The sequence below is a fragment of the Chroicocephalus ridibundus genome, chromosome 4 (genome assembly GCF_963924245.1).
Source record: "Chroicocephalus ridibundus chromosome 4, bChrRid1.1, whole genome shotgun sequence".
NCBI classification, from domain to species: Eukaryota; Metazoa; Chordata; class Aves; order Charadriiformes; family Laridae; genus Chroicocephalus; species Chroicocephalus ridibundus.
Genome location: NC_086287.1, coordinates 42,991,161 through 43,004,720, shown reverse-complemented (window position 1 = coordinate 43,004,720; position 13,560 = coordinate 42,991,161). Strand labels below are relative to the sequence as shown.

Genomic DNA, 13,560 nt, shown 5'->3' with positions numbered 1-13,560 from the left:
ACGTAATGCCTTTCCGTCTACACTGTGTTAGCATTTCAGATCTCTAGATGTGCCAGAGTGTGGACATAACTGTAGCAGGGGAGATTATATTACCAAACCAGTGCAAAACAAGGAATGGTTTTTTTGGAGTGGAGTGAATGGTGGGACAGGAAGATAACTTTGAGGAATGACTGCCTGCCAGCAGTTAACTTAAGATTTAGCGTTTGACACAGCCCAGCTGAGAAGAAAGAACAGGAGGCAAAGGAGAAGAGCAAAGACAGACAATGAAGGGGGCAAGATTCAGTGACAAAAAAAAAAAAAAAAAAAAAAAAAAAAAAAAGAAAAGAAAAAAGCATGTACTCTCCCAATTTCCTGTTTCCACTAAAAACATGGATTGTTTCCTTCTGTCTCATGCTGGTGACAGATTGTGCAAAATGTATGTGGAGGGCTGGCTGGAACATAGCTCACAGTCTGCCAAGGACCAAATGTGTAACAATTTCAAAATGACAGCAACGTAGCCATTAGATATTTGATGAGGAAGTCTTTTAAGTCATAGATTTCAAATCCCCTTTTAAAGCAGGGGAAGTAGTCTATATTAATTTTACTCATTGAGAAATGTAAACAGAGTGAGAATTTGCTTACCCAAAGAGTTGCAGGCTGTTACAGGCCAGAACTTACAACAGAGCTCTCTTTTATGAAACACCCAATGCTTGTGATTTAACTGTCTGCAAATTATGTTTTTCTCCCATAACACAGTTGTGTAACGTCTTCATTTCAATATTCAAATTGGAAGGAAAGTAAGGTTCATCATAGGAGAGTGTCTGGTGGCCTAATGAAATCTCCCCCTCTTCCCCATTTGTGGTGTTTGATCTGCACTGCTGTATTACTGCTTACTTTCCCAGCTTGTTCCTAAGATGGCATTCACATCAGGTTATAGCAAAATAATTCCTCTGAATGCAGGAGGAATTGGAGTGGGTTACGTTCTACAAACTCCTGCTGTTTTCGTTGGGCTCGGCTACCTAATTAAAGATCAAGTCATCTTCCCAGTGTTGAGATTCAGGATGAAATCTACCCCATGCAAGGATGATGAGCCTATCCAGCAAGGAAAATTAAAGATAAAAAAAGTCAAAGCTGCTGAAGGAAAGGCAAGGCCACCTGGCAAAGTTTATGAAAGGCACACTCTCACTTGCTATGTGTGAGCTGCATAGTGTTAAGAACGTAATCACCAGCATACATTTCAGACTGGGGGAACCAGTTCTGATTATGCTTTTGTCAGCTCAGAGAATGAGAAAGATGTGGTGTGAGCACTGGTCTGGATGCTGGAACTCATGAGTTCCAATCTTGGTAACGACAAAAGATCACTGTGTGGGCAAGTCACTTAACCCCTTTGTGGTTCTCTTTTTCCAGAAGTGAAATGAGAATAGTATTTCCCACTCAGGAATGTGGAGGAAGATTAATTAACGTTTGAAAAGCCAGTCTTGCAGTGGGCAGAGTTATATAAGAGCTAAGTGTTTATTAACGATGGCCCTTTTATAGAAACTACTTCTTAGCACAGTGACATGGTAAATTAATAACATGTGCTCTATCTGGAAAATAAGAGATTAGGGTGAATTCAGGAAGATTCAATCTGTTGGAGAAACCATGAAGTTCTGTTTTAGCTTTTATTCTAGCAAAGTCTCACTGAAGCCAATGGTTCTTTTGCCTGACTAATATCATGGTACCCTTTTTCCCCTGAAAAAGTCTGATTTGCTTGGGGAATAGGAAATCTCTGCAGTTTCAACTCATGGCATCGCTTTGGACTTTTTCCACACAGAACATGAATTTCAAAGGCAGAAAAGTCTAGACACCAAGAAAAAAAAGCTGCAAATCTGTGGTCCTACAAAGGATCTGCTGGGACTGTGTAAACAGAAGTCCTTTGCCACAGCTTGGTTATAAAGTCCTCCACACTCCTTTTTAGCTAGGCATGTTTCAGCTTGCTGCTGCCCTTGAAGGCCATCTGAAACAGTTTTGGCAGTGGGAAGGGCTCAGCTGCAGAATTACTACTGCCCCAGCTTATATCAGTACTTGCTGGTTTTCCCTGATGAGCGGATACTTTTTTGCTGGAGAAGGGCAAGACTGCAGACCCATCTGATTTTCTGTGCCATCCTAAACTTGGCAGGTAAAATCCCTGCAGGATCCTGTAGGGAATGGAGTTAAGGCCACAGCCTTAGGACTTCCTGCAGGGAATTCAAGTTTCCTTTTGTGCATTGAGGGAGAAAGATGCGTGAGACCTATATTCAAGGACATGGTGCTTTTGTAAGGTAAGAACAGTAGAGCTAGAATTGTGGGTATGTTTTCAAGTAGAGCTAAATGAAATAAAGTCTGGTAGAATTTCTAGAAATATTTTTGTTTTGAAATCTAAAACTCCTTCTAATAGGAAAATAGGAATGGGTTTTAGAGCTCATCTGATTTTGCAGCTAGGTTAGCATTAACGAGGGATCAAGCTATGTAAGAACAAGATAGAGTTGGACAGTATGTGTCATGCAGCTATTAACTCCAAGAGCCTCCTCCTTTGTCAATACAGCACTGATCAACCAATAGTTCTCTGAAAATAATATAAGTAGACTGAAGTTTTGGAACAGTATCAATAGTTCATAGCAGAAGAATTACTTTTTAACTTTCATCTTCAAATGCATGCAAGTAAGGGGGATAGCGTAGGATACTTAGTATGATACTCAAATAATCTGCTAGAAATGTAAATATCTCTCTCCATTCTAAGAAATGCTGTAACATTTGTGTAATTAGAGGGGGTTATCTTTTGGAGATAATTTAAAAAGTGAGCATTTTGTAGCTCTCTCCGGTTTGATGATTACTTTTGTGTTACCCTTTTTTTGTTGTTTGACTCTCTGTCAGCATCAGTTCCACTGCTTCTCCTTTGTTCTGTAGGACTACAGAGGAGGAGTAGGAGTAGTTTCCCTCTCCAGAGCAGATTAGAAGAATATATGGCTGGTGCTAGAAGAAGGGTGACCAAACTGATGTTTTGTGGAGAGCTTGCATCTAACAGCAGTCTAGTTGTTCAAAATGTCTGGCAATAAAGTTAGGTTTACATATGAAACGAGGGTAGATGCTTCAAAGAATCATAGAATCATAGAACCATCAGGTTGGAAGGGACCGTTGGAGATCATCTAGTCCAACCCCCCTGCCAGAGCAGGGTCACCTAGAGCAGGTTGCACAGGAACGCGTCCAGGCGGGTTTTGAATGTCTCCAGAGATGCAGACTCCATGATCTCTCTGGGCAGCCTGTTCCAGTGCTCTGCCGTCCTCAAAGTAAAGAAGTTCCTTCTCATGTTTAGGTGGAACTTCCTATGCTCAAGATTGTGCCCATTACCTCTTGTCCTGTCCCTGGGCACCACTGAAAAGAGCCTGGCCCCATCCTCCTGACACACACCCTTTAAGTATTTGTAAGTGTTGATAAGGTCCCCCCTCAGCCATCTTTTTTCCAGACTGAAGAGACCCAAATCCCTCAGCCTTTCTTCATAAGAGAGATGTTCGAGTCCCCTAATCATCTTGGTAGCCCTTTGCTGCACCCTTTCCAGCAGTTCCCTGTCCTTCTTGAACCGGGGAGCCCAGAACTGGACACAGTACTCCAGATGCGGCCTCACCAAGGCAGATGTGCATATGTATCTGGGTATTTTATTTCTCCCCAACTTTCCCCCCTCCCTCCTGCAGAAGTTCTAATTTCTAAATCGAGTATGCAAAGACTTAAAAAATCTGTAGCTAAGGATACATTACACTTGGAATAGCTTTTGTCCTGTTATGCTGACTGTGTGATCACCACCTTGCAGAATGGAGAAAACTGGGATAAAACTATCTAATGTTCCAGATCACTCATGTAAATCATATCATGAGGTTGTTTTACACATTTCTAATATGGCAAAGTACTTTCCTTGAGGGAGTTTGCAAATCAGCTAGAAGAGATGGAGAATCAAATATGTTATCATGCTAGGCTTTGATTTACAATTTTCTATCATTTGTTCCAGAATGTGGACCATCAATTGGCTTTTTGTGAGTAGTAGCCAAAAAGTATAGTAATGGAAGTTTTACTTATATATAAATGAATCATTGGGGCGGGTCTCTTTTATTTTTATTTTTTTTATTTATGGAGCCTTATGGTATTCCCCGATTGAGGTGTCTGGGGAATGGGAAATGAGTATCTATATACATTGCAGGATGTATTTTCAGTATCAGGGCTGAGTGAAGTTTTTCAGAGTGAATGGTGACTTCCCCCTTGGATGTTTTTTCATCAAGACAGAGAACTAGAGACGGCTGGGTTCTGTTCTCTTTTCTGGCACCACTTTCTTCGCCTTCCTAAGCAAGCTATGCAGGAGAGACTACTGGGCATGACATTTATTCCTGCGTGAAATCCTTGAGGTTAATGAAGCTAATAAAGTGACTGAAAATGTGGCTGGGAGTAAAAATTTGCAGGAAGGGCACTAAGCTTCTTTGCCTTTGTTTCCTAATCTTTTAAAATGGGAATAATCTTATTTGGTAGACGAAATACTATGTAAAAGAAAATGGACATTCAGAGACTGCTTTGAAGATGAATAGAGAGAACTTTTAGAGACAATAACATGAATTAAAAACTTTGTAGAAGCTGAATTTTTATGTAATGAATCTTATGATGAAGCTTGCCCTTGTAGTGAGTTCCCTGGGAAATGTAGACCTTTCATCACCCTGAATTGTTTGATCCTGTTCCTAATATCTGTTGACTTAGTCCTAAAATAAACAAAAGTTCAGAAGGAGGATTCTTTGTCACACATTGTGTTATTTATTGGGATGCTGAATATGAAGTTTACCTCAGCAAATAAGTATCACTACTGCATGTTCTTCTAGCAAGAAACCATGGATGATTTCCATCTCCTTGTCTTGACTAGGAATCTGCGAATAAAGCTATTTATTACCCTTTCACAGAAAGCCTTTTTAAAAAAATAAAGTACTGTTTCCTTTTCTCAGAGATCAGTAATGAAGAAAATAATGTCCTTTCTTCTCAGTACAGTCCCATTGCTGTGCATTGTGCAGCACCCACATCGGAACTGGGAATTTTATGTGCAATCTTGTTAGTAATCCTAGCAGAGAGGATTAGGGCTGTACAAGCTGCAGAGACTGAATGTGCATTTGCCGAGGCCTGTAGGAAGTACTGCTGGCAGCATGGTGGGAAGAAAGCTTGTCTGGGGACCTGCAGCTGCAGGTCTGCCCTTCTGTCACCTTTCACCAATGTCGGGTGGAAGAGTTTTGGGCAGGCGCGTGGAGTGTGTGGTGCTGCTCTCAGGGGAGAAGGGAATGTTGAGAGGATGCTGCTGTTGTTGCAGATCGCACTGATGTTTCCATTCTCTCTTCCCCTCCCTTATATCTCTTTTCCTCCCAGTCTGTGGCAAGCGTTACAAGAACAGGCCTGGGCTGAGCTACCACTATGCTCACACCCACCTCGCCAGCGAAGAGGGTGATGAAGCCCGTGAGCAGGAGACCCGCTCTTCCCCTGTCCACAGAAATGAAAACCACAAACGTGAGTAGTATTTTCCCTTTGCCTTTGAGATCCTTTTCAGGCATATTGCCTCCACCCTGTCTTTGCCTTGCGGAGGCTGGCGTGATTGCCTGGCTCCGTTGTGAGTGATTGGGACCTGGATGCTTGGAGCTAATCAACCGCAGCTCACTCGGGTGCTGGCTCAGCTAGTCAGAAATTCATTTCAAACCCAGCATTATCTCTGCAGCAAGTCACTTTTCCATTACTGCTCCTGTGGGGAGGAGGTGGCAAGGAGAGGGGGGAAAAGAAGAGATGCCCAACCTGCCCATCATCAAGCAGCCTCCCAGTGGCTGTTAGCAGGGATGTCAAAGAAATACACGTCCAGTAGTTTGAGGGGGCTGCCTTTGTTTTGCCTTTGAATGAGAGACATTTATCCATGTCTCAGTTTTTTAGGTATGAAATTCACAGAACCTGTTCCCCTTATCCCTACATCTCCTCCCTGAATGGTTTACCCTCGACTTTACCAGAAGCCACTTCTTAGTTACAATTTGGGAAAATCTATGAAAAAGCATCAGTACTGATCTGCAAGGAGGAGAGCTGGAACGTGAAAGGACAGAACAGTTATGTGTCTAGATTCCCCGCACTGGTACAGGGCTGAAAGGAATCTTAGTGCTCTGGATGACTCTATTCTGTGTTTCCTCTGCTTCTTACACACAAACTGGGAGTCGAGGAGGCTGTTTTATTACTGAGTTTTGCAAGATTCTAAGCCCCTGTTTCTCAGTTTTCCAGTGTGCAATGCTATGTATGTTGGCTTTCACCTTGGGATTTGTGTAGATAGCTTTGTTCACTTTCAAAAAGTCCTTTCAGATCACCATGAGAACTGTGTCATTTTAGTTCAAAGTAATGAACAATGTGGACAAAGCAATAAAATGCTTATGGGGGAAAATATCCAGGCAAATGCTTTCTAATACATTAAGAAGAAGTGGAAGAAATATGGAAGTAGGAAAACATTTTCTTTCTAAGCAGGATAATTGATAATTGTCCCCAGGGAGGTGTGGGAGGGGGTTTCCTTCCTCCAAAGCATCTGCTACTAGCCACTGTCTGAGCTTGAAGGGCCATTTAGTGTGATCCCATTTGGCAGTCCCTATGTTTCTGTCACTTTTATGCTCTACCTTTTAGTTATTCACATGTTTTGTAGGTTCACAGCAAAAGTAATTTTGACTCCTCCAGCTGTTGATAAACTTGAGCTGTCAATGCACTAAGAGCGACTGCTTGGGCGGGCTGGTGAATGTCAGTGTTCAGCCAGTAGATTTTGTTTACTTAGCATTTACATAATCTCTGTTTCTGTTGGTTTGTTTTGTTTTTTTTTTTTTTTCCCGTGCCTGCAGTAGTCAGTAATAGTTGTGTATCTGAGAGGCGTATTGCAAATCTGTATTGATTTAATATTGATAATGGCCTTGCACAGATGCACAAACAAAGATGTCCCCTGCCCTTCAGCTTGTCACAGAGGCCAAGGACAGTCTCAGTCCTTACATTTCTTGTGCTTAGGAAATGATAGAAGTTAGCAAGAAGAGCTAGAAATGTGGTAATGTTAGAAGCAGCCAGCCTTGGCCATGGAAAGAAAGGTGCATTTCTGGGAAAGGGTAGAGTGGCAGCTGCTCAGGCTTGTGTTCCCCTATCCTGTGTGGTGCATGTGGCGGAGGGAAGCTGCTGATGCACAGATCCCCAAACAGGCAGAAGTTTAGAGCCAGTGCAGTAAACCTCTCTGAGGTCCAGATTCCTGAGCAGAAAGAATCTGCTTAACAACCAGCCAGGAGCCAGTGAGGTACGGGCAACAGCCATGCAAATGTGAAGATCACCCCTGGGGAAAGTCCCAGATGCCGGAAGGTAACTCTCCCAAATGGCTTAGCTGTCGCAGTGGCTGTTTGTTCCTTTTTGCCTGCTTGTTTGTTTACAGCCTTGAGCTCAGATCTTGCATCTTTGCTCTTTCACTTGGCAATATTTAATTTATGTTGCCATTTATCTTCCATGTGAATGCTAATTGTCCACATTGCTAATGTGCAGTCATTAAATGGTCCCTTTGTACAGGGGGATAGTGGAGAGCCAGAGCATCAGATCCTTCCTCTCCCCTAAGAACTGCTAGGCATGTGTTATGAATTAGATTTGACAGGTCTGCTGTGTTGCAGGGCTAGGGCTTCAAGAATCCTCTCTGCATGGGCTTGGGGGCCAGGGGGGAGGGAGGGAAGGCAGGGGGGATGTTAATCCAAACAGCTAATCCGCAACCTACTGAACAGGAGGACCAGAGATATGGTATAGAGCAGGGCCTGGTTATTTGCTTAGCAGTGTGTCGGAGAGATATGAGCAGCCTGATTTAGAAAAGGCACGGCAAATTCAAACCAGCCATTTGGAATTTGCCGTGCTGTGGGAGGTGAGCACCAGGTCAGCAAAGTTCAGGCGGGTGGCTGCAGTATGAACTTCCTTCCTTTGTACCCGCATGTCCTCTGCAGCCTCCGCTCCTTGCAGTACCTGTGGTAATAGCAGCCGTGCTGATGCAGGAGGGAGCTTTCTGGAGCAGGGCTTCTGCAGGATTCAGCTGGTGCCAGCTCAAGAGCTGATGGCACCTTGTCTTTCTGCACACCCAGTCCCCTTTATCTTTACTCTTCTCCTCATGCACAGACCAAGTTGGGTAGTTCAGTAAATTATCCAGGGACTGGAAAAGAGATCTAGATAGGAGGAACCTATCCGAAACTGAGAACCACTGAATAGATGTGTATCAAAGAACAGGGACTGGTCCAAGCTGCAAGTCTCGCCTCCTTGGCACATCTCGCTGTCCTTGACTGTGTAGAAGGTTTGTTTATTTACATCACGCTCTCCTTCTGTCCTTCTTCCTTGCTTATAGATTACCTTTTGCAACATGGAAGATAGTTCAACAGTCTTCTCTGGCCTTTGCCTTTCCTAAAACATCTTAGCCTGTGCTTTGTTTGAGGTTTAGTTGCTTTGTTTGTATGTCTTATCTAGCCCTTTGACACAGATAAATAGCCCTTCCTCAGTTCCTAGTCTTGCCTCTGCCTACACACACATTTATTTTTGACCTCTCTGATTTTTTTAGCAGAGAACTGTGAAAAGGAAGTTATAGAAAAACCCTTAAAAAAGTCAACTATCCCCTTCTCCAACTCCACTGATAAAAATAAATGATCCCACACCATTCTCAGCATATTTTTTTTTTTTTGCTGGCTTTTCCTCCACATGTTGGCACCGAGAGCGTGAGATTTGTGAGCCCAGGGTGCATCCAAGCCTGCCACAAAACACCTGCTGTTTTATTCCATCTCGCTCCATGGGTACAGGCCAGCTCTGGGGGCAGCTGGTGTTCACAAATTTTGAGACACTTCTGATATAGGAATTACATTAGACTTCTATCTATTGAAATGTGTGTGTGAATGGTTGTACTAGTATAAATGCTCTTCCTTAATTCCTGGGAGAATAGGATAGTGTGTCTACGTGGAGAAAAACTTCCTCTCCTTTAAAGAAGAAGAGTTTTCAGTGGCATTTTGCTGTGTAAAACGTTGGTTACAGGCAGCTGTGCAGTAAACAGCAACCGAACAGATCTTTTGCCCACAAGCACTTTGGCCAATGAAATTCCTAAATAAAGCACGTTGTGCGGGCTGTTGCTGGCCTAGATGCCGCGTGCAGGTTGGTCTATCCTGCAATACGAGGACCTGTTATGTAGTTAACGAGTTATGCAGTTCTGTACCCTCCTGTCACTCTGCTACCTTGTGCATCTGACCTGCAAACCCACCTGTGTACATTATTTCATGGTATTGGCCTGTTGTACCCAGTTCCATTGCAGATTTTATGATGTGGATAAATCTCTACTGGAGAGACCAGCCAAAGTTGTTTGTGTACTCTAAGCATAATTGGATACCCAGTCTCCAGAGATAAAAAATTAATGTGCTAACCTCAGTGTGCCTCCAAGCTGTCCTCCAGCTCCCCCACACAGTCATCTTTGAAACATTTTTATTTCCATCCAGGCAGGGGGCTGGCCATGAATAAATGACGAGAGTCAGCCCCTCAGTTGGAGGCGAGCTGTTTGTTCCTCTCCGCAAGCAGCATCAATTTGAAAAGCTACATCAGGCCTACTTTTTCCCTGCCTCGATGCTGATCCTCGCTGGGGCCATGATAGGAGCTACTTCTGAATGCAAGGATGCATCAATGCCCACCTTGTGACAAGATACCCTGCAGCAGGTGCCTTTTCAGTGAAAATATGTACATTACCTTGAGTTGACTTCTCATTAGTTTAATCTGTTTGGTTTTTTTTCTTTTCCAGAGTTTGTTTTCATAAGGAAAAAGAGTCAGAATACTAAAAGAAACAGTAGTGATTGCAGAGGGTGGAACTGCATAACGATTTCCACTCAAACCCTGTTCACGGCCATAAATTTCTCAGACTTTTGTGTCTATTTTTTTCTTCAGCACCCCAAAACACAATCAGTTGTTTAGAGTTTTGGAATAGTGGAAAATCACAAACTTGTCTCCTATATTCAGGGACCCATAGGGGAATTTTTGTTGTTTTGTTTGGAGTTGTGGGGTTTTTTTTGGTAATTTGGTGGGTTTTTTATATACTGCCTGGCCAGAACCTGAAATGTTGTTGTCAATGCCCGACTCTCATTGAAGAGAAGCACCTGGTGCTTCTCAGTAGTTTATGGGAAAACATTTCTAATTTGACTAATTAGTTTTTGATAACTGTTTTGAAAACCCAAAAGTTTTGACTGAATTTGAACTTAGGTGCTCTGCCCTCTCACACTCCTCCAGTGAGTAATTTCCAGATCCAAAGCCTACAACATGTCACAGGGACCCATTTCACGACAGTGGCCATTCTTACCTGAATACTGAGGGATGCTGCCAGACAGGGCTGTATATTGGGCACTATAATCCCTCCTTGAGTTCCCTGAGCTGATGGGAATGATGCATTTCGGGGCCAGAGGCCAAGTCTCAGGAGAGGTACTCCTCAAAAACAGGAAATCTATATGTTAACATGTAAGACTTTTTTGTCTGCCCTCCTGTTCTGCATCTCCTACTGTTTATTGTCATGAGGCACCAGACAGTTACAATGATTTACTGTGAGCAGCAGGATTTTGGCCCATGCTTCAGGTGTTCCTGCAGAAGACTCTGTAAGATCAGTGCATAGACGTTTCTACAAAGTGCTGCCTTATGGTGCAGGAATGCTGATTCCCCAAATCTACAAGATCTGATGAGCTGATTTTCCTAGCTGTACCTTCCACTGCCCACCTCCCAGCTCATTCATTAGCTGTTCAACTTAAGGGCCATATTGATTCCTGTAAAAGACATTATCAAATGCTCTTCTTTCCCCCATATTCAGAGGCTTCCTCTGACTCCTACAGATATACCTCCTTCTCGTAGCATTTCTTGTAGCTTCTTTTGCTCCTTGGCCATGCCTCTGCATGAGCAGGGGCTTGTAGGGAAGGCAAACCTGTCAAAATTGCTAAAAACTGTGCAAAGGCAACAGCTTCTTCTATCCCCATAGCACCAACTAACTCAAAGAGGAGATAAAACCCAGTTACTAGGGAGAACTGGCAACACTTTGGGTGGGTGGTTTGCAGCACCTCTCTCAGTAGCGTAGCCCGCTTCTCTGGCTGCCAGCAAAGGGCATGTCCATGCTGTGCGGGGGAGTGCAGCGTGAGGAGCCAGAGCTAGCGGAGGCCCATGGGGCTGCACAGGCTGATTAGCTTGGCTCTGGGAACAGAACAGCAGCCGTTTCCCAGTGCTACACCCAAGTTCAGAGCTTATTCGGTTGAATACGGTGCCACGTGGCCACAGATGTGTCGCTACCGACCTAAGCTGCACTTTCAGCCTGCTGGAGGGTCTCTGTATCAAATGCCCCAGCACTTCCCAGTTTGGGGTTAGCCAACATGCTTATCTCTGGTGTCAACGACAGAGTAAACATGCCCAGGGAGACTGGCCATTTCCTCTCATTCAGTTTGATTTACATTTTTTTCCTGGAAAACTGCAATGAGAAAACCCTGCACTTTAATTCACTAGCAAGGAGGCTGCACAAACAACTGTGCGCACCTCTGCTTGGTGTGTGCCTGTGAGAGACCCAGAGCCCTGAATGCATTTCAGCTGTACTTGGCCTGTTCCTCACCACACCAGGATGAGGATATGTTTACAGATATGTTTGTCTTTTATTGTTTTCTTTCCAGGGCAGGGCCTATCCCTGAGCACAGAAGCAACCCCCATTGCTCGTTATACCCCAGCAATGACTGGGGCAGAGGTAGGCGCCTGCCCAGCCAGGCATCTCCCTCCTCTTCAACAAAAACCACAGTCCAAGTGTCGCTTTTCTTTTCCCTTCTGCTTTATTTTATTTAATTTCTTGCATGAGCCTGCCTGTCCTCCACAGACGAAGCAATAACAGGTGGCAAGGCCAGAGGCAGGCCCGGCCGGGCACTCCGGTCGCCATGGAGACGGGCCAGGACTGCCAGGGATGAGCGCTGGCGGCAGCAGGGGGCGGGACGAGCGAAGGCACATGGGGGCACTTAGGCTATAGGTTGGGATTATATGTCATCGAGTCCTCCGAGGGGCTTTGGTGACTGCAGGCTCTCAGGCTCTTGGCTGGCGTTCTGCTGCGCAGGAGGCCAAATGCTGGACTGGAGCTTCGACAGTGAGAAAAAGGGAGGTGTCGCAAAGGAAAACTGGGCCCCTGTCTCAGACAAAGAGTCTTGTAGGTTTAAAAAAGGCAAATCCACCCCTTTACCTCCATTGCAAAGTGCATTGACTGGATTCAGGCCCTACATGCAGGTTCCTGAGGTCTCTATTGTGCTCTGCAAATTTTTGTTGCAAACAGAGTAAATGGCCTGATGCAAAGCCTTTCAAATTGAATCGAAAACCTCCAGTGGGCTTTATTGGTTTTGGATCAAGCCCAGAAGAAACAGGTAAGAGCTGGACAAAACGTGCTAGGAAAAATCCCTTTGGGAGCATATATATGTCCGACTGTAGCCAATTCACTATAATCGTTTAAATAAATGATGCACAGCCCCCTACCCCGACAGCCAGGCATGCACGCTACTCCTCAGTTTCCATTGCCTCTCCAGTAGTGCGTATATGATAAAAAATAGGGATAAAATGCTACCAAACGTAGATGACCAGATTAAACCATGGTTAAGTATTATGCTGTTTTACCTATAGGCTGAAAAAATATATGTGATTGTGATTTGGTACCAAGGAACAGAGAAACCAGTTCTTCTTTTAAGCACTGGTTCCAGCTCCTAGTTGTTAAAGATCATGATCCAAATCATCAAAATAACTTCCCTTAGAAATCAGAAAATGGAAAAAGTACAAGGTTCTATTTATTTGGGGTTTTGTCTGTATGTATTTAAAGACCACATTTTGAAGGAAAGCTATTTAAAATATCTGTATTCTGAGTTTTCTAATTAAAGAACAGGGACAAGAATTGCTTCTTCTGAACTTGCCTTCTCTTCAAGATATTCTCTGCAGCCATGTGAGCTAGAAAACTGGGATTCTTATTGAGTCATGTGGCTCCAGGAGGTGATGTAGAAAAGAAAAATCCTAATTTCTTGGTGTTATTTCTCTAGAAGTAGCTTTCTTTTATTATTAAACTGAAACCATGAGGAAGACAATTTCCAGGTTCATTGATTACTTGTGGAGGGGAGACGGGAAGCTAGAACTCTGTTTAGAGCCTCTGCCTTCAAAATCAAGAAGGCACAGAAATTATTTAAAATATATAAACTCAGTCAATTTGTGTAGCTTTTTAGGTTTTGTCTACAGAGCAAATATACTACAGATACAGTGATATACTACAGAATTTATTTAATTTACAGTACTGATTTTGCCAGAAGACTCTTGTGAGTGATGGTACTGTATTTTAAGTAGGTCTTTATTCTGCTTAGCTTGGTATAGTTTGAAATTAACTTGATTAGGCTAAGAAGAAAAATTATATTTCATAATAAGCACATAGCAAAGTTATTTGGAAATATTGACTTCATTCTCAGTCTCAGATTCTTCACATGAATCAGCTTTCAGGTACAGAGAAACTATCATTTGATCTGTGCA

At 43.5% G+C, this 13,560-nt stretch overlaps 1 protein-coding gene across 9 annotated transcripts in view; it reads left to right on the top strand.

Moving 5' to 3' along the window:
* Positions 1-13,560, top strand: part of DPF3 (double PHD fingers 3) — a 170,865-nt gene that overhangs the window by 117,239 nt on the left and 40,066 nt on the right. For all 9 annotated transcript variants that reach the window (XR_010070658.1, XR_010070657.1, XR_010070656.1 and 6 more), the window contains one exon: positions 5,383-5,520. Coding sequence is in view for 4 of the 9 variants with exons in the window: in XM_063331472.1 (XP_063187542.1) it covers positions 5,383-5,520 (138 nt within the window). In the remaining 5 variants the exon portion in view is untranslated. The remainder of the gene's footprint in view (positions 1-5,382; positions 5,521-13,560) is intronic.